The 25,732-nt window shown below is 37.2% G+C and overlaps 2 protein-coding genes across 2 annotated transcripts; both read right to left on the minus strand.

The window, feature by feature from the left end:
- Positions 1–1,068: 1,068 nt before the first annotated feature.
- Positions 1,069–6,671, minus strand: LOC117340435. The gene is made up of 3 exons (XM_033902196.1): positions 6,656–6,671; positions 2,687–3,584; positions 1,069–2,287 (listed from the first exon to the last, which is right to left on the minus strand). The coding sequence occupies exons 1-3, from the start codon at positions 6,669–6,671 to the stop codon at positions 1,069–1,071; spliced, it is 2,133 nt and encodes a 710-aa protein (XP_033758087.1).
- On the minus strand, positions 4,499–25,180 carry LOC117340263 (mitochondrial import receptor subunit TOM70-like). Its single transcript, XM_033902020.1, has 11 exons — positions 24,905–25,180; positions 21,430–21,609; positions 17,715–17,841; positions 17,064–17,173; positions 16,517–16,665; positions 15,949–16,156; positions 13,714–13,848; positions 13,359–13,464; positions 12,750–12,975; positions 9,047–9,169; positions 4,499–7,688 (listed from the first exon to the last, which is right to left on the minus strand). The coding sequence occupies exons 1-11, from the start codon at positions 25,157–25,159 to the stop codon at positions 7,514–7,516; spliced, it is 1,794 nt and encodes a 597-aa protein (XP_033757911.1). The 5' UTR covers positions 25,160–25,180; the 3' UTR covers positions 4,499–7,513.
- Positions 25,181–25,732: the final 552 nt, after the last annotated feature.

Below are 25,732 nucleotides of genomic sequence, written 5' to 3' on the forward strand. Positions count from 1 at the left end.
AAATTGGTTCACAAGTTCAGTAAGAGTTGTCCGGACAACATTTACGGTCGACATGGAGACAGACAGGGTACAGACCCACATCCAGCTTCATTTCGAGCGGTATAATAAAGTTCTCATAGATGCTTTACTATGGACACATTTCAGAAAATTTCCTAAGAAAGGTTGATGACACTAATTGACACACTGCCATATTGACAAGCTACACAGCAAGATTGGATGGTAAATACATATTTTATTGTTAATGAATCTTTCTAATGATTTCAAACCTAACAATCTGTATCACTTCTCTCACAATGTAATTACAATGTCACATAAACAAATTCTCATATTCATGACCACCTTGGCACCATTGCACCTGTTTTGTACTGATCAATGATTTAATTCAATTTTATTTACATTTTATGAGTTTTTGTATTGAAGCCTGATGGGGTTATTATAAGCCTTTATCAAAGCTTCATAGAAAGCAACATTAGAGCACTAGCTTCATATCTACAGATGAACAATTCTGGTCTGAAAGGGGATTGGTTCTGTTTTGTTTTACCATCAACAATAGTTATAGGTACTGCGAGGGAAGTTAACGTAACACTCATTAACAATACATGTATACTGGTTTTATTAAATTTCTGAAAAATACAGAGATTACACTTACAACAGCCTGAAGTAACTGTCAAGAATGACCACTACTGGTTTACTATTAACTTCCAGGAGGATTTATACTAATCTTAATGTTGGCAGATTATCATTATTATCATTTGTTTTGTTTATTACATTGTACAAGATTTACAAATATACATAGTACTGTGTCGGATCAAACAAAGTCTTTCTGAAGCGACCTCTTCCCTACAAAGAGGGAATTCAAATTAAGAATATTACTGTTGTACACAAAAACTTTTCATAATCATCATTACAAGTTCCTTTTTCTCCATTGTGAAAAAATTAACCAAAAAGAAAAATACACATATGCATATGATGGATAAACATTCGTCGAACTTTTAGAAAATGTTCGATGAAATAAATTGTGACTAGAAATGTGTAGGAGGAGAACTATGTCAGGACCATGTCACTAAATTATGGATGGTCAGCAACTCTGACTAGGACTAGTTCAGATTCCAGTGTTTGTAGGGCAGATTCAACAACTCTGACTAGGACTGGTTCAGATTCCAGTGTTTGTAGGTCAGATTCAACAACTCTGACTAGGACTAGTTCAGATTCCAGTGTTTGTAGGTCAGATTCAACAACTCTCACTAGGACTGGTTCAGATTCCAGTGTTTGTAGGTCAGATTCAACAACTCTGACTAGGACTGGTTCAGATTCCAGTGTTTGTAGGTCAGATTCAACAACTCTGACTAGGACTGGTTCAGATTCCAGTGTTTGTAGGTCAGATTCAACAACTCTGACTAGGACTGGTTCAGATTCCAGTGTTTGTAGGTCAGATTCAACAACTCTGACTAGGACTGGTTCAGATTCCAGTGTTTGTAGGGCAGATTCAACAACTCTGACTAGGACTAGTTCAGATTCCAGTGTTTGTAGGTCAGATTCAACAACTCTCACTAGGACTGGTTCAGATTCCAGTGTTTGTAGGGCAGATTCAACAACTCTGACTAGGACTGGTTCAGATTCCAGTGTTTGTAGGGCAGATTCAACAACTCTGACTAGGACTGGTTCAGATTCCAGTGTTTGTAGGTCAGATTCAACAACTCTCACTAGGACTGGTTCAGATTCCAGTGTTTGTAGGGCAGATTCAACAACACTGACTAGGACTGGTTCAGATTCCAGTGTTTGTAGGTCAGATTCAACAACTCTGACTAGGACTGGTTCAGATTCCAGTGTTTGTAGGGTAGATTCAACAACTCTGACTAGGACTGGTTCAGATTCCAGTGTTTGTAGGTCAGATTCAACAACTCTGACTAGGACTGGTTTAGATTCCAGTGTTTGTAGGTCAGATTCAACAACTCTGACTAGGACTAGTTCAGATTCCAGTGTTTGTAGGTCAGATTCAACAACTCTGTCTAGAACTAGTTCAGATTCCAGTGTTTGTAGGGCAGATTCAACAACTCTGACTAGGACTAGTTCAGATTCCAGTGTTTGTAGGGAAGATTCAACAACTCTGACTAGGAATAGTTCAGATTCCAGTGTTTGTAGGTCAGATTCAACAACTCTGACTAGGACTAGTTCAGATTCCAGTGTTTGTAGGGCAGATTCCAGTGTTTGTAGGGCAGATTCAACAACTCTGACTAGGACTAGTTCAGATTCCAGTGTTTGTAGGGCAGATTCAACAACTCTAGGACTAGTTCAGATTCCAGTGTTTGTAGGTCAGATTCAACAACTCTGACTAGGACTGGTTCAGATTCCAGTGTTTGTAGGTCAGATTCAACAACTCTGACTAGGACTAGTTCAGATTCCAGTGTTTGTAGGTCAGATTCAACAACTCTGACTAGGACTGGTTCAGATTCCAGTGTTTGTAGGTCAGATTCAACAACTCTCACTAGGACTAGTTCAGATTCCAGTGTTTGTAGGTCAGATTCAACAACTCTGACTAGGACTAGTTCAGATTCCAGTGTTTGTAGGGCAGATTCAACAACTCTAGGACTGGTTCAGATTCCAGTGTTTGTAGGTCAGATTCAACAACTCTGACTAGGACTGGTTCAGATTCCAGTGTTTGTAGGTCAGATTCAACAACTCTGACTAGGACTGGTTCAGATTCCAGTGTTTGTAGGTCAGATTCAACAACTCTAGGACTAGTTCAGATTCCAGTGTTTGTAGGTCAGATTCAACAACTCTGACTAGGACTGGTTCAGATTCCAGTGTTTGTAGGGCAGATTCAACAACTCTCACTAGGACTGGTTCAGATTCCAGTGTTTGTAGGTCAGATTCCAGTGTTTGTAGGGCAGATTCCAGTGTTTGTAGGGCAGATTCAACAACTCTGACTAGGACTGGTTCAGATTCCAGTGTTTGTAGGGCAGATTCAACAACTCTGACTAGGACTAGTTCAGATTCCAGTGTTTGTAGGTCAGATTCAACAACACTGACTAGGACTGGTTCAGATTCCAGTGTTTGTAGGGCAGATTCAACAACACTGACTAGGACTAGTTCAGATTCCAGTGTTTGTAGGTCAGATTCAACAACTCTGACTAGGACTAGTTCAGATTCCAGTGTTTGTAGGTCAGATTCAACAACTCTGACTAGGACTGGTTCAGATTCCAGTGTTTGTAGGTCAGATTCAACAACACTGACTAGGACTGGTTCAGATTCCAGTGTTTGTAGGTCAGATTCCAGTGTTTGTAGGGCAGATTCAACAACTCTGACTAGGACTAGTTCAGATTCCAGTGTTTGTAGGTCAGATTCAACTCTCACTAGGACTGGTTCAGATTCCAGTGTTTGTAGGTCAGATTCCAGTGTTTGTAGGTCAGATTCAACAACTCTGACTAGGACTAGTTCAGAATCCAGTGTTTGTAGGTCAGATTCCAGTGTTTGTAGGTCAGATTCCAGTGTTTGTAGGTCAGATTCAACAACTCTGACTAGGACTGGTTCAGATTCCAGTGTTTGTAGGGCAGATTCAAGCTTCAAAATGACTGGGTTCAACACTGAACATTGTCACACCCTTACACATTTCTAAACCATGTTTTAGCACCTAAATGACCCTGGTTTCATTCATGCTTCTGAATTTAAAGAAATCCCTAAACTTAAAATTTCCCACTTGAAAGCATTATTGAACTGAAGGAAAAATTATGAGTTAAAAATAACCTGAAGTTTGATATGTAATGCTTTACCATGGAAAATTTAAGTAAAAGATTTTTTATAAAACTGGGGCCTGATGATATTCTGTAGTACATCAAAGGTAAGTTGTTTATTTGTTTCATCAGTTGGTACTACTGTTGATGGTAACAAAAGAAACAGTTAATTGAAACAATGTATGCCTCCTGTGATCATATTGTGTATTTCTCTTTAAAAAGGACATTCCTTCGTTTGAAGTGTGTCACCATAATGAAACTTTAATTAATGGGAAATGTGTATTTTACCCCCCCCCCCCCCCCCAAGTACAAAAAAAAAAATTGTAAAAATTATAATCTTTGCATTAATATGGCAGATTTACTCTTAAGGGAAACCAAAGTTCTTTAAGTATTAAATCATAAGAATTCTCAATTTGACCCAAGTACATTTTGGGGTTACTTTCATTTCTGGTAGGCACAAAAACTTTTATAATCCTCATTTGTACATTGATTTTATGAATAGAATTTTGCACATTTCTGATGTCCGAACGAACAAATGCCCCTTTATCAATAATAGTTCATATCCCCATTGAAATTATGTTATATTTTTTCTGTTCTCAAAAATTGTAAATTGTTCTTAGAAACTTGCTTTCCAATTAATCAGTGTCCCATATATGGGACAAAAAAGTCTCCTCGAAAGTTGACTTTTTTTTTTATTAAATCAGGATTTCTTGATATTTATGAAGTACAATGTATTAGATTCAGGATTCAAAACAAACAAAACAACATGTATTTCCTCAACATTGCTAGAAAGGACAATTATGTTTTTATTCTGGTTCGTCATGATTTTGTACAGTTTTAGTAAAACAATCATTCTATCATGGCCACATAACATACAATGTAACTACAAACAGGATGAAAAAGGGAAGAAAAACAGAAAATTAATTGTATATCGCAATGATCGAGCTTTATGATACAGTATTTGTAAAGAAATATCTACATCCTGTATTGCTAATAAGATTTTCTCCTAAAATACATGTAGGAATTTAAACACCATACGTTATAGAGAATCACATCACCATTAACAATATTTCTGTTATATAATTCAAAAGTAAGTAGGAATTCAAAATCTATATTCTGGATATAGTCACACAAAGATCCCTTCCTACACACACACCCACACACACAAACTCAGGAAGTTTCAACTCTAACAGTAGCTATATACTTTACACCTTAACATTGATATGAAGTCTAAATCTTGGTACGTTTTTCACTATACTGATGAGCATTGCTTTTTAGGTGATTTTATGATTAATGATGTACAATTACTGAAATATTTTCCAGTTAATCAGACAGTTCATTACCTGAGAAGGGGTACTTCTCGATAGCAATGGAAATATCATCATACAAGGTTGATGAAACTGTTTTATTATAACATTTTTATAGACTTTACCATGTGAATTACAGAACAGAAAAACACAGATTACTGGATTTCACCTGTGATGTACATACCCAACAGGGTTTTGGACCATTATATTAACCCTGTGTGTATCGACTCTGAAGATTTCATTGTATCAATGCAATATATTCATAGGGCTATATATATTTCCTAAAAGAAGCTGTCTACCAATATCTGTGGTTGATAATTGGACTTATTGTTAACTATGATGTGACTCTTGTTTCCCTCCACCTCATTTATAGTTACTGGTCTAATGGAATTGGAAATACCTGTAATACACATTCACTTTGTTTTGTTTATCTAAACCTGAAAAACCTCTCCTACAAATAACAAGGATCATTGACAGAGATCATTTCATTACAAACATAATAAACAAATCTGCTTACATTGAAAGAAAGACATTTTATTGATTTAAAATCTGCTTATCCAAACGTTTGTTTTTCCCGAATATCTATGAAACAGTAAAAATTAGTGTAATTTAACAAAGAGTTCTTGACAACTTATCATTCACCATTCAAAAGGCATTAGGATAATTTTTGAAATGAAAAAAAACCCTTAATTTTCAAGAAAATTTTCACCACTGAAAGACAAATGTACAAGTATGTGTGGTGTTCGCCCGACATGAACAATTGTGATAAATGATAGATTAATGAGAACAATAAGCTGGATCTAGTAAAATCATTATCTTGTTTAGGTTGGTCATGTGACAGAGTGGTAACACACTTGCCTTTCACCTGTAGGTGACCAGGGTTAGATTCCCTAATAGGACATGGAAATGTATGGGATCACCTACCCGACCACGACCAGGTGGGTTTTACCAAGGTACTCTGGTTTTCTCCCACAGTAATACTTTTGAAAAGCTCACTATTGAAGAAAAACATACAACAATGTTGAAATTAAATAGTTTAAATCTTAATAATGTTTCTCCTGAAAAAAATCCACATGCCTTTTAAAATCAACTTTAAAATGAAGTACTATTTTGAAAACCTTTTAATTTGTTTTTCTCATAAAGCTGATTTAACGTCTGAACCTGAATTATCTCCCTTGTTCCTATTGATATTACAGATAATTATTATTGCATCACATAAAATATGTGATACAACTAATTAAAGTGTAACTTAGTAAGCATATCACATAACTATTTGCAATAACAGCCATAACATACAGTACATTTTATTGTACACAAGTAATAACACTTCAAATTAAGTGGGTATACATTCCAACTGTTTAAATTCTGATGTAATAACTTCATATCACAAACACCTGCACACTATTATGTCACCAAGGAAGAGGTATGGAGGAGAAATGTCCATTTCTTTCTCCCTTTTTTGTATTGATGTGATAGTTAAATGCTGCTCTGACAAATGTTTGAAAAAATATCTTAATTTGTGATGAATTGATTGAGGCTTGCTAAAATAAAACAGAAAATATTTGCGAAACTCATCTGAAGCTGAAATAATGTAAGATTCTCATAGAATTACCTAACCTTCACAAGCATTCATTATCTTTCACAATAAGGAAATATCTATGTATAAAGATCACTCTTTTTCACCAGAGAAATTTAGTACATGCATTAATGAAATGTTCATGATATTTCAAAAACATTCTTAAATATAATCTTAATCACTAGTAAACAGAAAATCACAATAATTTAAAATAAGATATGAAAAATAATAGGAATCTTCTGTCATAGCATATTGACCATAGCACAAAATGGAAGCTCTACAAACAAAAATATCTCTTCTGGAGAATTTGATTTCATTTGAGACAATCCAATCTCACTGTACACACTTTGATTGAGATGGAACTAAACCAAACATTTAATTAAAACTAAAACAAAGTCAAAAATGTTTCTTTACTTTTCCAATTTATCTGCAATTCATTGTACAGTCTGAAAGTTTTTTATGCAAAATCTCAACATTAATGAAATTAATTCAACTTAATGAGTGAATGGCGCAATCTTAAAAACTTCTTACTACACAAAATACGGTATGTGATTGTGGGACAGTTCTCCTAAGTTCAAAACCTCTCTCTCTATAGCATCTATAAAAAGTCTCATTTTCAAAACCTTTTAGCAAAAAACATAGATGCACAGCTGATAAAGCCTGCAACATCAGTCAAGAGAACTCCCAGTAAGGATATCAATAGACTTTAACAGAAAATAACCGACAAATTGATGGGCAGAGGAAAGCAGAAAATTAATACAATAGATTACATAATTAGACACAATACACAATTCATATCAAAGCCATTTAGGGCTAACTTTCTAGCATTTTTCACAAAAATGTGGACCCTTGAACAATTAAAAACGATGAAATTATTACATAATTCTTTATTAAGTCTTTCACATCATTGGAGCTCCACCACCAAAACTTGGAAGCTGAATTCCAAAATTTTTCGCCACATTGAGCTGTGCCTTTGCAGCTTCTAAGAGAGAAAATAGATGAGCCATTTCTGACTCTGTTCGGGAATATTCTATGGCTTTCTGGAAATGTCCCATGGCGTTATCCATATGTCCCCTGAAACATAATACAGATTCATATTATCAAAGTGATAAGTCGCAGATTCATATCATCAAAGTGATTAGTCACAGATTCATGTCATCAAAGTGGCAGATTCATGTCATCAAAGTGATTAGTCACAGATTCATGTCATCAAAGTGATAAGTTGCAGATTCATGTCATCAAAGTGATAAGTTGCAGATTCATGTCATCAAACTGATAAGTTGCAGATTATGTCATCAAAGTGATAAGTTGCAGATTCATGTCATCAAAGTGATAAGTTGCAGATTCATATCATCAAAGTCGCAGATGCATGTCATCAAAGTGATAAGTTGCAGATTCATGTCATCAAAGTGATTAGTCACAGATTCATGTCATCAAAGTGATAAGTTGCAGATTCATGTCATCAAAGTGATAAGTTGCAGATTCATGTCATCAAAGTCAGGGATTCATGTCTTCAATGTGATTCGCCACAGATTCATGTCATCAAAGTCAGGGATTCATGTCATCAAAGTGATTTGTCACAGATTCATGTCATCAAAGTCAGGGATTCATGTCATCAAAGTGATTAGTCGCAGATTCATATCATCAAAGTCAGCGATTCGTGTCATTTAAGTCAAGGTAATTTGGAGGATTGTACACAAGTCTTTTGCACTTTTCAATACAAATTGAGAGTAAGAAAGAGTTGCGCCTAAAATGAATTAAACATGGTTACATCACACATCTGTTTGGTCCATCTAGGACTCGTCAGTGATGCTAAGGGCCTAAACTGTTACAGGCAAATAATAAGACAACAAGAAATGTTAAAGTCTAGATGGGGAGATGTGATAGCCCCACTATTCAATAAATTTTATTACATTAAATATTGCAATTTTAACATTGATTTTATCACAACTGCTGGATCCTACCTGGACAACAGCTTCACAAAAAAAGAGAAAATCTTGGCGCTAACTCTGATCTTGTTTAATCATAGCAACAAAAAAGTGCTCTAATTTCAACCTCCAAACAAACTTGCTATTGGATGTGAACTCCTTGACATTCACCACACAGACAAACCTTGAAGATTGGATGTCAAATCATTGACATTCTCAACACAACCCTGAAGATTGCATGTCAAATTATTGACATTCACAACAGACAAACCCTGAAGATTGCATGTCAAACACAGACAAACCCTGAAGATTGCATGTCAAACACAGACAAACCCTGAAGATTGCATGTCAAACACAGACAAACCCTGAAGATTGCATGTCAACTAATTAGCATTCACCACAAAGACAAACCCTGAAGCAGACACCATTAACAGTTTCATTAAACAGCCATCCAGGGGTGGTTTATTTCCTAAGTCGCATACTGTTAACAAAATCTGTACTCACTGTTGGACCTCCAGGGTTCCAAGGACTTCATATGCATATTCACAACGATTGTCAAGCTCTAGGGCGGTGTTGATAGTACGAGTGGCTTCCTTAATGTCTTTATCAGCCTGCAGCTTCAGCAACCTGAAACAGACATCACATAGTTTAACACAAGTCTATTGGACATGATTCAAGTCTATTGGTAAATCAATGATGGCTCCTTGAAAATGTTCATTACATGTACCTTTGTTGACTTATCTTGTGAATATCAACGGTTTCCTATTTCAATTTAACATGATGCAAGTCTATATATATTACAGCAAAACACTACATGTATGTATGTAGAATATGTCAATGAATGATCAACTCGGCAAACATCTCTCGCCCTTTGGCAGTTCAGGTTAAAATTGCACGTTCGTCAACCAATAGGTACGTGACACTTTTAACCCTCCAGCCTTTGGGCTTATTTACAGAGAATCCTTCTCATCCATCATATCAGAGGTACGCGGATGAGAGGGGGATTTTACCTTGACAATATGGAATACAAGCTATATGCTAAATATGTTGTGAAGTATCGATCAGTCAATTATTATCATTACCATTATTTAAGGTAACCAAAGTTTTTAAGATTAAGTTTGTCATCAACATAATGAGTGACCTGAAATCATCTATAAAATGTCTTGTAACTAGAAAATGTCTGTAAGACATAAATGCCCCTGCTGCCACTTGACATCTTGAAACAAAGTTCAGTGAGGATTGCATCAGCAGTTCCTGAGATTAGCTAGTTACATGAATGTACATTGTATTGGGACGGGATAGACATGGCTAACACTATATGCTTCCTCATTTAATGGCGGTGGCATAAAAATGTCTCCTATTAGGAAATGAGAGATAAACAGATAGATAGATAAACTATCTTTGACCCGGTAACTGATGCATTGCCGAGACGAAACAGGCCATTTGACAGACCAGGCAGGATGGACAGGGACAAACTGGGAGGAACATCCCTGGGAAATAAGGCCTGGTGGGATGGACAGGGACAAACTGGGAGGGACATCCATCAGTAACATGGCCTGGCATGATGGACAGGGACAAACTGGGAGGGACATCCATGGGTAACATGGCCTGGTGGGATGGACAGGGACAAACTGGGAGGGACATCCATGGGTAATAAGGCCTGGTGGGATGGACAGGGACAAACCAGGAGGGACATCCATGGGTAACATGGCCTGGTGGGATGGACAGGGACAAACGAGGAGGGACATCCATGGGTAACATGGCCTGGTGGGATGGACAGGGACAAACTGGGAGGGACATCCATGGGTAATAAGGTCTGGTGGGATGGACAGGGACAAACTGGGAGGGACATCCCTGGGTAATAAGGTCTGGTGGGATGGACTGGGACAAACTGGGAGGGACATCCATGGGTAACATGGCCTGGTGGGAGGGACAGGGACAAACCGGGAGGGACATCCATGGGTAACATGGCCTGGTAGGATGGACAGGGACAAACCGGGAGGGACATCCATGGGTAACATGGCCTGGTGGGATGGACAGGGACAAACTGGGAGGGACATCCATGGGTAATAAGGCCTGGTGGGATGGACAGGGACAAACTGGGAGGGACATCCATGGGTAACATGGCCTGGTGGGATGGACAGGGACAAACTGGGAGGGACATCCATGGGTAATAAGGCCTGGTGGGATGGACAGGGACAAACTGGGAGGGACATCCATGGGTAACATGGCCTGGTGGGATGGACTGGGACAAACTGGGAGGGACATCCATGGGTAACATGGCCTGGCGGGGTGGACAGGGACAAACTGGGAGGGACATCCATCAGTAACATGGCCTGGCAGGGTGGACAGGGACAAACCAGGAGAGACATCCATGGGTAACATGGCCTGGTGGGATGGACAGGGACAAACTGGGAGGGACATCCATGGGTAATAAGGTCTGGTGGGATGGACAGGGACAAACTGGGAGGGACATCCCTGGGTAATAAGGTCTGGTGGGATGGACTGGGACAAACTGGTAGGGACATCCATGGGTAACATGTCCTGGTGGGATGGACAGGGACAAACTGGGAGGGACATCTATGGGTAATAAGGTCTGGTGGGATGGACAGGGACAAACCAGGAGGGACATCCATGGGTAACATGCCCTGGCGGGATGGACGGGGACAAACTGGGAGGGACATCTATGGGTAATAAGGTCTGGTGGGATGGACTGGGACAAACTGAGAGGGACATCCATGGGTAACATGGCCTGGTGGGATGGACAGGGACAAACTGGGAAGGACATCCATGTAACATGGCCTGGTGGGATAGACAGGGACAAACTGGGAGGGACATCCCTGGGTAATAAGGTCTGGTGGGATGGACAGGGACAAACTGGGAGGGACATCCATCAGTAACATGGCTTGGCACGATGGACAGGGACAAACCAGGAGGGACATCTATGGGTAACATGTCCTGGTGGGATGGACAGGGACAAACTGGGAGGGACATCCATGGGTAACATGGCCTGGCGGGATGGACGGGGACAAACTGGGAGGGACATCTATGGGTAATAAGGTCTGGTGGGATGGACTGCCTGGTGGGATGGACAGGGACAAACTGGGAGGGACATCCATCAGTAACATGGCTTGGCACGATGGACAGGGACAAACCAGGAGGGACATCCATGGGTAACATGGCCTGGTGGGATGGACAGGGACAAACCAGGAGGGACATCCATGGGTAACATGGCCTGGCGGGATTGACAGGGACAAACTGGGAGGGACATCCATGGGTAACATGGCCTGGTGGGATGGACAGGGACAAACCGGGAGGGACATCCATGGGTAATAAGGTCTGGTGGGATGGACAGGGACAAACTGGGAGGGACATCCATGGGTAACATGTCCTGGTGGGATGGACAGGGACAAACTGGGAGGGACATCCATCAGTAACATGGCCTGGTGGGATGGACAGGGACAAAGTGGGAGGAACATCCATGGGTAATATGGCCTGGCGGGATGGACAGTGACAAACTGGGAGGGACATATATGGGTAACACTGCCCTACTCTCCCCATAAAATAGTCGGGGTATAAAGATTACCTTTTTTTTCAAGTTCAAATAATTGTATTGCTAAAAAAAAAAGAATAAAACACAATGAGCTGGCCTCATACAGGAGAGGATCAATTTAACTTACCGAACATTCATACTATATTTTAATTTTGATATTAAAATGTATAATCAGTCTATTACAAGTATCATTAACAAGAGGCCGAAGGGCCTTAAAGGTTATCTGACTCTAAAGACCCTTGTTCTATTGTAGTAAACATACTCAGTAGCAAGTATAGTGGTACTGTTGGCCATGGCGAAGTAGCGAACATTGTGGATTTTGACCCGACCAGAAAATAAACAACACTTGGTCAGGACCATCTTCAGGATCATTTCAGGTAAGTTAGAGCTGAATCCCACTGGTGGAATTTGAGAAGTTTGAAATAGGTGTTGTTCAGGAAAACCATGATTGCGCAATCATGTTACAAAATGGCCGTCGTGGCTGCCATGTCAAAGTTTTTATGAGGCCGAAAAATAACAACACTTTGCTGGCTCCCCTAAGCCTTCCTTAACATCCTCACCAATTTCCAGTTCAATGGCACCTGTGGACCCTTCGGGTCAGATGACCTAAAAGTTACCTCTTATTAAGTGAATGTTAATGGAAACTCCACCTACCCTCTATGTACGAGAGCTGTGGCATTGTCCGGATCAAGTCGCACAGCTTCTGCAAACTGAACCTCTGCTTCCTCAAATTTCCCAGCGTCCCCAAGGGCCTGAGCATAGAGTGCGCGGGCATCACCATTAGTGGGGAACATTTCAACATTTGCCTTATAAGACTGTAACACTGTCTGGGGGAGGGGCAGGTTAGAGCCCATCATCTGCATAGCAGTTCTCTTGTGTTCTGAAAGTAGACATATCCTACTAACTGAGGCAGTGGAATCCCCGACAACATCATCTCAATTTACACAAAATGTTTTTGTTAAGTTGGAAGTCTTTTTCCCTAAATAAGTAATAATATATAAATATATATATGAGATAGGGTTTATATGAAGGTCTCCATTCAAACTTTCTGGAAATAATTTTCTGTTTCATGATGTGCCCCGTTGAAATCCCATGGAATTTTCCTGTGCACAGAATTTCCACGTAGGATATATGTAAACAAATTGTTGTAATTTTTGCTGAATCTTATTTTACAATTTATTAGTTTAAACAAGGAAAGAGCCTTTCTCGTCACTCAATGAGATACATTTCAAAAATCCTACAAGGATACTCCAGAATATTTACCTGCAAAAGACTTCTGTACATGAGAAGCAGCAAATGTTGGATCCTTTGAGATAGCATTCTCTAGATCTCTTAAGGCGTCATCTATCCTCTCCAATTGGATGTTGTGCTGAAATTACAGTTTTCTATATTCACCTATCCTCATGGCTAGATGTATTGGCATGAACATAATTAATTATTCAACTAATGAATGTTGGAAATGAAGCTATAAACACAAAAGTCAACAAGTTCAAAAAACATAAAAAAATTATTTTCTATTTCCAATATGCTGCATATGTGCAAAATACGTTTTGATCTTTGGGAAAAGACAACAATTCTTTATATTTGTTCAGTTAAGGGAGACATCAAAGTTAATTACATGTCCTCGGTGATGGTAGATATCGGCGTTTTCTGGATCGATTCGGACTGCGGAGGCAAAGTCGTCCAAACCTTCTGTCTGTTTCTCCATCTGTATGTATATACTGCCCCTTTTTATCATAGCGTTTACTCGAACCTGTAAGGAAAATATACAGAAATTATTTTCAACATGTAACTGATGTATATATAAGGAATGGGTTTGCTTTCTTTACTCTTCTTTTAATATGTTGATTGTAATATATTGATTATAATCTTTCATATTGAAGATCAACTGATATCTTGCATGAAAAATATTTTCAAAATTATTGTCTTTTAAATCAATTTTTTTTCAAATTAATGTTTTGCTAATTGTTTTTATTTCTATTTCATTTTTTAATTAATATTCCTTTTTACATTATTATATATAAATGTATATTTTATATATTGTTTTAGAATTTTTTTTTTCAATCTTTGTTTTATATACACTTCTTTTAATTGATGGGGTTTTACATTAATATTTTTACTGTGTATTTAATGTATTAAAATTAAATAATGGGATTTTCCCAGAAATTTTTATATTTTCATGGCTGTGAATGAATACAGTATGCTACTATAGAAATTAATTATTTAGGATGTAAGTGAGACATATGTGACTCTAATTGCCAACTGGAACATGACGCCTACAATGTATGTCTACAAGACCTCATTTAATCGAAGGGAGGTAACTCCTATGCAAACTTCTTGCAACTTGTTACAATTAAGGCTGTTCCAAAAGGAGTGGGAGGAATTTTCCCCGATCCCCACCACCAATCAAATATGAAAATATTATAAAAATTATAAAAAAATAGAAAAATACTTGAAAAATGGGGCTTTGCCTCCATCCGGCCCCGAACAAACTTTAATAGAAGTGACTCACACCCCTACCACACAGATAATTCTGTAATATATCTGTTACATTTATTAAATGTATACTCCACTACTTTATATACATGTACCACTCTCCTTCTTAATGTCATAATGAAACTTGTTTATACTGGACCATGGTAACGGCCTCCTACTCAAGTCCACCCTGACATGTGACTCATGATTTGTAAAAGTTATAATTTCTAAGTTGTACCAATAAGCTGACAATCAAAATATCAATAAATTTGAATTGATAATGGAATTGAATTGTATATCCAAGCATCTGCTTAACCAAACACATCATTTGGGCCGTATATAATTTAGACCTGCACTGCTCAAGCTTCTGTAGTCCAAAGAACTATTTCATTGTGAAGATTATTTATTTTTGACACTGAATTATGAACAAATCATTTAATTATATCTGTTGTATCTGATACTCAAACAATTTTACAGCATGGTCTGTTTCATGTGTATATATATATAAGTCACTGACATTTTCTATAGAAAATCTGAAAGTAACATGCTTGCTTTAACAAACTAATACTGTTCCTTGTATTAAAGCATAACCACAATAATAGAATAGGTCATGCATTATTTATCATTCTACCATGTTTGCTATGCAATGCCAGTTTTGATTGGTTTAAAACCATGTATTATTTTCCAATAACCCACGCTCGTGCCAATAATACACGGTCATGAGTCACGGCTGTTACAATTTTATATATCTAATATTCACCCCTTTTATAAAAGGTTACTATAGCCGAGTGGGCTAATGGGTTAGTCTTTCAATAATTTTTATCACGACGCGAGTTCGAATCCTACGGAGGCCCCCCCTTTTTTTCTTTTTTTTTTTCTTTTTAATTTTCAAAATCAATGCCATATGATAGATGCTCTTGATCGTAGTACTCTATTACCTGTATATTTCATCAGCAAATAATGCAATACTCAAGAAATAAATTTCAAGGTTTTCTCTGGGTTTCTTTGCTGTTTTTCTATTAGAAAGAGGTCGATCTCAGAACTAAACAGTACATGGTAGAATAGAAATAATCAACTTTGAATCCTGTATTGTTGTAGGATATACAACTCGGACTCGGATATTTTGCAATTTTAATTAATAACTCGTTATTAATTTAATTACAAAATATCCTCGTCCTCGTATATCCTGCAACAATACACGAATCATCGTTAATTATTTCTTAAATAGAGGAAGCCCTCAATGTGAAATTATCAGACAAAACTTTTTTTTCATATAATTTACATAGTTGTGACTATTCAGTAATTAAATATCAATTTAGGAATTTCATTGGTGACAAACAATTATTTGTCCAAAATGTTTTTCTTTAAATAGCCTTACTCTTTTAGGTAAATCTTCCTCTGATAAAACAGCTTTGAGGTCGGTGAGTGCAAGGTCATACTGGTTACATAGTAAGTAGAGAGTTCCCCTTAGTAACTTAGCCTCGGTTTTTGATTCGCTGTTTGGGAGGTCCAGCTCCTGTGTACACAATGAAACGATATCATCGTAGTCCTCCGCCATGATCTTCCACAGAGCTTGTTGGTAAGGACTGTACAAAGAAATAAAATCAAATGTATGCCGATTTGTTTTTACATGGAATGTAAGAGATGTTGAGGGATGAAAACATTAGAGACTATATTGTTTTCCTCAACCATTTTAGTCATCTGATGAAAATTGGAAAAGTTTCCAAAGTCTAAAATTAAAAAGGAAATTGAGAACATTGGTTACTGAACTGTCCTACAATCAAAAACACCAGATTCAAAGACTTCTTGAATTTTTTATGAAATTATTGGAAAAAAATTAACAATATACACCATGGGGCTTAATTCATAACCAAACATACAGGCAAGAAAAACTCTGGAGTTTTTTTTTCTCCAAAATCATTCCCTCCTAAATCACTATTTCTTACCTGGCATCTTTGTCCCCATTAGCTACTTGATCTTCCTCAGCGGGCTTGGGAGGTGTAGTTTTCTTAGCAGCATTTAATATAGGATCATTGACAAATGCAGCGAAGTAGGTTCTGATGAAATGTTTGGAGGGCATCGCTGGTTTACGATTCTATTTAAAACATAAATAGGAAACATATGTAAGACAGGGCATCAAGTTGACACTTGGTTTTTAGCAATTTCAAAAGTCAACTAACTTTTTCTCAGAAATCTGAATGGCCAAAACAAGTCTATAGGAAGCAATGGGTGAAATGGCCCCCTAAAACCTTAACTACATCCATATCCCTGCTATATTGATATAAGATTTTTTTTAATTTATCAGTTGAAATTATAAATTCTATTCTTTGTATGAAAATTAAGGATAACATCTGTCAATATTTAACTAGATACAAATGCTCCATACAGCATAATCTCACGTAATCAAAGCAAGCATTTAATAATTTCTTAACAGTTATGGAAAATGTTCTACAAAATTGTAAAGTCTAAGGGAGATAACTCCTCTACACTCACACGGAATGCTTCTTTGGCCTTGGTTTGTCCAAGATTCTTGAGAACGCGATCAGCTGTCTGAAGAGAATTAGGGTTCTGGAAGCCTTCCAGTATACACAGGGCTGTCACATCTGTCATCAAAACACAGAATTCAGTGAAAAAGATTATTGTAGACAAGTGACAACATCTGCTTGTGGCGACTCTTCTATTTAGCCAACAAGCAGGTGTCAGATTCTTACTTTAATTGTCTCAATATCAGTAACTGTAGGACTATAATTTGCTAGTCAAATGCATTCATTTAAGAATAAAATAAAATTTGATGATGATTTTTATACAGTTCTTGTTTTCTTTCAGCTTTACTGACTGGATCAGCTTCATGAATATAATTAGGATCATCTAAATGATTGAATCAAAACTACAACATCTATTATCCGAGAAGTGTTGCCTAATATAATTGAATGAGATAATTTATTTCTGGAATAGCCCTTCATTGATTCAGTTATAATATCTGTATATCTAATCACATGTTCATTAATATTCAATTTCAGTGATTTTTTTTAGCAAAAAATTTGCACATCATACCAAAAATCAAGAATTTCAAATATCAATGTCTAGAAATCAAGACCCTGGCCATGAGATAATAGTTAAATGTTGATGCGATGTCGCTTATACCTTCCAGAGCCTGTGACAAGTCCTCCAGCTGTTCACATGCTGTGGCCCGCCTTGTCAACGCCTTCACATACCGGTTATTCAGCTCCAGGGCGGTCGTACAATCCTCAACGACCATCTTATTGTTTCTCTGTGTAGTAAAACACCAACAGTATAATTGGAGAACTGGGTTTAATTACTTATACCAGTCTAGGGCTTTTCTTCACTCATTTAGGATGGGGCCTTTCCCTCTCATTTTTGGAAGAAAATTTGTCAATTAGAAAGGATATTTTCAGGAGTAAACTGTATATTTTTGGAACTGGGTTTGAATATGAAGTAATTTCAATCACTAATGGGGCCCAGCCAAGCCCCATTATCAGCTGAAAAAAAGTCGTTACAAAAATCATTGTTGTCTCATATACTTATAAGTTATATACATGTTTAATAAAATATCAATTTATTTTTTCATTAACCGTAAGCATCTCTATGAAACAAAGTAACAAATCTTTTTTACCGAAATCTTAATTGCATTTGTACAAAAACACAGCTGGCTTTTAAATAATGTTATACAAGTATATAAGAAATTTACTGTTGAGCCAATAGAACATTTCTGAAATCATGTTTTTTGTCACTTTGAATATTCAAGGACATGTTCAGTCTATCTGTATCATAATTGTGATAAATTGCATTCAATTTCCAACTTTTGAACATGATATCATTTTATTCAAACTATCAGTTTTTCTAGACTCTTGCCCGTGACACGAACTTAACAGTACTTTTAGGTCTCCCTTGACAATGCCTCACTTTTGGCCTTTAGTTGAGTGTTCGCCCCTGTGAGGAAGGTTTTGGGTTCTGTCCCCTAGCCGAGACATACCAGAGTCTTTAAAAATGGTAGTTGCTACTCCTGCTTAGCGCTCAGCATATTTGGAGTGGAACGACTGGTTCGCCTGTTGTCAGTATAATGTGACCGTGTGGGGTGTGCTGCTGGGTGTCTCGGCAGTATGCTTCAGTGAGGTAGCACTTTAAATCGGCGAAAGTTCCGGCCTATCACAAGGAGACTTAACACAAACATACCGCAGCCTCCCAAAACACACATACGCACTCACCACACGCATGCATGTCGCACGCACGGGAGGCCGTCCTTAATTGACCTTAGCTGTTAATAGGACGTTAAACAAACAAGAGATCCCAGAGGGATCTTGGCGCCCACCATTGAATGATCTTTATAGGTTCTATGTCAGATTGATCTTCTCTCTACTTTTCCCTCCATTTTACTAATCTGTGCAAATTGAGACATCCCTCCAGTACTTTTCAAACAAGGGAATCCTAGCTATATAAGAAATTTGAGATTTAACAATAATGGCTGGTTGTTTGCCAGGCTGTTTTCAGGACAGACTGGTCCAAAAATGCACTACAAGGGACCAAGGGGAACCTACTTATGAAATTTGAGAAAGATCCATTCAGTACTTTGAGAAATAGAGATAACAAACTTCAATTGTCAAAATCCAAGATGGCGGTCTGTCGGCCATATTGTTTTCCAATTGATCTCAAAATGCAATAAGCATAACAAGGCACCAACGGGAACCTCCATATGAAATTTAAGAAAGATCCCTTCAGTACTTTCTCAGAAATAGCGATAACAAACTTCAATTGTCAAAATCCAAGATGGCTGCCTGTCGGCCATGTTGTTATCCGATTGGTCTCAAAACGCAATATGCATAACTAGGCACCAAGGGAAACTTACATATGAAATTTGAGAAAGATCCCTTAAACACTTTCTCAGGAATTTTGATAACAAACTTCAATTGTCAAAATCCAAGATGGCTGCCTGTCGGCCATCTTGTTTTCAGATTGGTCTCAAAACGCAATATGCATAACTAGGCACCAAGGGAAACCTACATATGAAATTTTAGAAAGATCCATTCAGTACTTTCTCAGAAATAGTGATAACAAACTTCAATTGTCAAAATCCAAGATGGCTGCCTGTCGGCCATGTTGTTTTCTGTTTGGTTTCAAAACGCAATATGCATAACTAGGCACCAAGGGAAACCTACATATGAAATTTCAGAAAGATCCATTCAGTACTTTCTCAGAAATAGTGATAACAAACTTCAATTGTCAAAATCCAAGATGGCTGCCTGTCAGCCATGTTGTTTTCTGATTGGTCTCAAAACGCAATATGCATAACAAGGCACCATAGGAAACCTACATATGAAATTTGAGAAAGATCCCTTACATACTTTCTCAGAAATAGTGATAACAAACTTCAATTGTCAAAATTCAAGATGGCTGCCTGTCGGCCATGTTGTTTTCAGATTGGTCTCAAAACGCAATATGCATAACTAGGCATCAAGGGAAACCTACATATGAAATTTGAGAAAGATCCCTTCAGTACTTTCTGAGATATAGCGATAACAATCTTCAATTGTCAAAATCCAAGATGGCTGCCTGTCGGCCATCTTGTTTTCAGATTGGTTTCAAATCGCAATATGCATAACTAGGCACCAAGGGAAACCTACATATGAAATTTAAGAAAGATCCCTTCAGTACTTTCTCAGAAATAGCGATAACAAACTTCAATTGTCAAAATCCAAGATGGCTGCCTGTCGGCCATGTTGTTATCCGATTGGTCTCAAAACGCAATATGCATAACTAAGCACCAAAGGAAACCTTCATATGAAATTTGAGAAAGATCCCATCAGTACTTTCTCAGAAATAGCGATAACAAACTTCAATTGTCAAAATCCAAGATGGCTGCCTGTCGGCCATGTTGTTTTCCGATTGGTCTCAAAACGCAATATGCATAACTAGACACCAAGGGGAACCTACATATGAAATTTGAGAAAGATCCCTTCAGTACTTTCTCAGAAATAGCGATAACAAGAATTGTTTACGGACGGAGGGACGGACGGACGGAGGGACGGACGGACGGACGACGGACCACGGACGCAGGGCGATTTGAATAGCCCACCATCTGATGATGGTGGGCTAATAAAACCAAACCTAACTCAATGAAGTCTCAAGTGACCTATTCTAATCGCCTTTTTTTCCGCCATCTGTCTGATAAGTTGACAACATTTACATTTTCAACTCCTTCTCAGAAATCCCTAAACCAATCTCAATGAAATTAAAAAAAATCATGGCCAAAGGTAAACCCAAATTGTGAATTAGATGATCCCCAATTGCCAGGGGATTGAAGGGCAGGGCAAAAAGAGGTCAAATTGACTGAAATTTCAAAAATCTTCTTTAGCCCTAAATGGTAGAATCAAATACTCTTCAAAGATGGAAGGGTCTTCATGATACTTTACCAAAATTGTGAATTTGATGACCCTGGGGTCTCATGTTTGCCCCTGGGGAGTGGGTAAACTACTAGAGTTTACCTGGTATGATTTGTTAAATTGCCATTGGAAATATTACAAACCTCTTAACGTGACTGACCCCCAGAGGTTGATGAATGGGGCCTAAAAGGGTCAAATTACTCCGAAATGTTTCAGAAATCAGATGACATTTGAGGCGCCTGGGCCTCTCTTGTAACACCAACCCCCAAAACCCCATCAATCTAAACTTCCCCTCCCTCCACCATGTACCTGCCAGTTTTTCACACACTCTTGCCCCATATATGCGCGATGCAGTCTTTTGTAGATTCCTACTCCAAATGTGTATTCACCAATTTTTCACACACTCTAGATCTTGCCCCATACATAAGTACTTCAGTATCTTGCTCCAACTGTGTACCTACCAGTTTTTCGTAGGCGGCTGCCCGGTTGTGGTAGAAAGTTGCCAGGTCTGCCTTACTGTCGGGTGGACACATCTGTATGGCCTGAGTGTAGCATGTTATAGCTTGGTCATAGCGTGTAGCCTTAAAGTACTTGTTCCCTTTATTTTTCTCTCCTTGAGCCTTTTCCAATGGTGTCTGCTCCTAAAACAAAAACAGAAAAAAAAAAAATTCTTTAATTTATCAAACATACAAGGGATATTTACCTATATTAGCTGTTTATATAAATATGAGATAGATATGACAATGTAGTGCTCAGTCTCAATTTCTGACAGAAAATAAATGTGCATATTGAAAAGTTCAAATTCTAAAAAGCATGCATTCTGAACTTTTAAATTATAAACTTATACATGTAAAAGACATTAATTATTATTAACAAACTTATACTGGATTCAATAAGTGTAACTGGAAATGGAAATTGCAGCAAATTAGGCTGTAATAATTCAATTTGGAATGGGGCCCATTAACAGCCCCAAAAGCCCTTTAAAAATCCCAGACTAAAGATATACTTAAATTCTGACATGGTTAATTATAACATTTATTTCAGTGTGACATTCTGCTACCAGGTACATGTATGTACATATTGCCTCTAGCAACTGAGTGTAATATTTCTGAAAACTTCAGGAGGAATTCTTTCTCATTTTCATAAAAGAACAAGTACTATATGTGAAAAATTTGGCTGTTCAACAGTATAAACATTTTCTGATCTAGGTTCTCTTTTTTAAGCTGCAATCAAATACCAAACAAAGAAGTCAATCGTGATGAATATTTCAGCTCTTTGTTTGAAAATAACGACCCAAACAACAATCGGTAACTTATTCAACATTTAAAACATATACCTGGCTCCATTAAGTCATTGTATTTAAACTTAATTGTGTTGCAAAATAATGTTAATCAGATTCTATTAATAATTGTGTAGGCCAAGATGAAAGCATGTGAGGGGGCCATATATATATACTGTGAGAGAAAATTTGAGTACCCGGAAGAAACCTATGTGTTAATTTAAGGCACGTGACCACATACCTACTCACATTCAATCGAGGAATCATAGCCACTCAGCTACCATCCATACACATAAACATGCTAAATGCCTTCAAACACTCCTTTAGTTTTTCATTCAACACCAACCTATATTACATAATTATCATATGGGTGTGAGGGAAATAGCACTTTTGTCTCCCTTGACATTAATTATTTTTCTCTGCTTCCCCTCAGGTAATAGTTAATGTCAAGGAGGCAATAAAAGTGCTATTTACAGAAATATACATACAATAACTGTTTTATTATATCCATATTTGAATTACCGTATTTGACCTAATAAGGGCGCAGGGCGCGGGTAATTGACAGTGGGGGCGCCCTTATTAAGATTAGTTTTTCTGAAGTTTTATGAAACAGACTATACCTTATAGCAGAATACCCAAGGTTGTGGAAACGGTAAAATATTCAGTCATAAAAATATTCCAGATGAAGATATCTATTCATTATCATATATTAAGCTTAAACATCACTTGAATACTCATGTAAACTTGTAAACCATGCCAGCTGATCTTTAGACCTGCAGAGAACGTGTGTGAATCCACCATTTATGTTCAAATGGAACTCTTTTGTGTTCTATTTATAGAAACAGGTGATTTCCCAGATCATATCAGACATCGTTTTCTTTGACTTAATAATTGATTTACAATGTCTTTTACTAGCTTTCTGTTCTGAACAAAAGTTATTTATCAACAAGAATGAAGTCTTTACTTTATCTTCAAATAAAGATGGTAAGTTATTATTTGTATGTGTGTTTAGTTTTGGGTGCTCTTTGCACTGACATGTCATCTGTAGCCTGTAGGAATACACAAAATGTGGCGAAAACATGTGTTCCAGTTACTTAATTTGCTGAAGAAAATTGAACACATAAAGTAGCAAAATATTTCACATAAATTATTACTTTTGAACACCATTTTGACACTCAGTCAAAGAGTTATTTCCTTGAAAAAAGGTAGGGGCGCTCTTATTAGGTCAAATACGGTATTCAATTTCTCCTACCAGTGTTCATATCCCCAAGTCTCCTTAATATTTTTTCTGACTTTATCGTAATGAATATAAGGGATGGCTGCCCAAAGCTATATGACAAATGCATAGACCAATCAGAGTGAATGGAGCAAAAAAAAAAAAGAGTGAAAATTTAAAGCTCATTCCAGATAATTATTAGCACTTTTGACAATTCAACCGGTTCATAAAAACTTTTGGAGGATTTGTTTCAAATTTCTAATTTTCTACTTTTTATATAGTGTAAAATAAGGAAAGGTATAATAACAGACAATATAAATCAGAGAAGATTAATTATTACATTTTTACCGGTGAAAGTATCAAAAATTATTCATTCTATAAAAGTGATATTTTTCATCATATTTTTCACTGAAAAATATCACTTTTGCTGATCTGACCAATCAAATTAATTATTAGAAGTACCAAAATAATTGACCAATCAGAAAGCCCGACATATATGTCAGCACCTGGACAGGGGAAACTACTTTTTTTTGTTTACAAATTACCGCTGTAGTCCTACATTTTTAGTTAGCATAGGGGGTAGGGTTTTCGTTGATAAAAAATGTAATAAACAGAATATCTAACAGTGTCTTCAGTAATACCAAATATATTTCACTCGTGTGGCTAATATTTTGATATTTTTCACTTGTGCTGCGAACTCGTGAAAAATATCAAAATATTAGCCCCACTCGTGAAATATATTTGGTATTACTGAAGACACTGTTAGATATCCTCTATCTATTTACCCTTAAAATATTCTTAAGCTGGTGGTAGGATTTTCGACTTGACCTTCTCAATCTCTGACATTTGAAAGCTCAATGGTTAATATTATAGGAGATTGTATCTAATATGCTATTGCCCCTCCTTATTCATCCAGTCACAAGCACTTGTTTTAAAAAACACAAACACAGAAACAGGCTCAAGGTTCACATCAGATATAGATAGAGCGCTCTAGACAGACAGAGAAAACATAGACCTAACTTAAATCAATGGCCAAATTTTACCCACACATCAAATAGTTGCAACCTTCGTACATATTCAATTCCATTCACCTTTTTACAAAGCGAAAGTAGACAGTAGCAGAGAAATACACAGACCCAGATTTAATACTAGATTTCGACTAGCTACCATAAGGAAATTACAGATTTATATAGTGAGTTGAAACTGACATCTAATATGTTACTCTGAGATGTTATAAAATCGATTATCTTATTTGTTATATGGATATATAATATCCAGTCTGGAGGTTATCCTTATTTGAAGTTGAAGGACACGCCATGCTAAACAGGTAAATTGTACATTCTCAAGTCTCCACGCGGTTGTTGCTCATGCACAACACATCTCATTCAAATAACAGTAATGTCAACTACAAAGAATTGACTCGACAGTGATGTCAACATACCTCCTCTGTAGCGGACACCGGCTTCGTTGGAGATGGCGTCGAGCGTGTATCTTTGCCGGTACTCGACGTCGTGTTATCTTTCACATCTCGTTTTTTAGGGGAAGATTTGGCGTCTTTTCGCTTGCTTCGCCTGTATGCCCACACTCCTCCGATGACGACAGCCAAAGGAGCTCCGATAGCGAGCGCCACCTGCCATTTTGGCCAAGTATCGGCCGAATTTGTGTCACTAACCACACTTTTACTGGCCGCAGCCATATTGGGAAAAGATCGCACGTGACCAGTTTCAGTTTGTAGATCAATGTCTGAAAGATGCTTGAAAATAACTTGTTTAAACAAATTAGTTTCATCGGTGTCTCAAAGACGCTTCAAAATAACTTTTTTAAAAACTGATCTCTCTTGGCCCTATAATCTATAACTTACAGTAGGACATATCACAGAGAAAGATAGAAAGACTATTTGGATAATTCTATGGAAAGTTTTCTTGTTTTAAGATAGCTATATGTCTCCGAGTAGAAGATTCGATACTTTATATTAACAAACTATATATAAAAATAATATTTTATAACAATTCATGAAAAATATACATTTTCTAACGCACACAGTTCACTTTATTTATATAAAAAAATAAATTGATCTAATGACGTACAAAATATGTATGTTCTTAAAATTATCAAATGAATGTTTAAATGTACTTATGAAGCTATAACAAAACTCTACAATATCACACTCGTCAACTTCTTGAAATTATGTACATAATGTACATATTTGTTTCGACCTACATTAAAATCTTGTAAGAACACTATATTTATGGCAAACTATTACCTTACA

Source organism: Pecten maximus, chromosome 13, assembly GCF_902652985.1.
Source record: "Pecten maximus chromosome 13, xPecMax1.1, whole genome shotgun sequence".
Classification (NCBI taxonomy): Eukaryota; Metazoa; Mollusca; class Bivalvia; order Pectinida; family Pectinidae; genus Pecten; species Pecten maximus.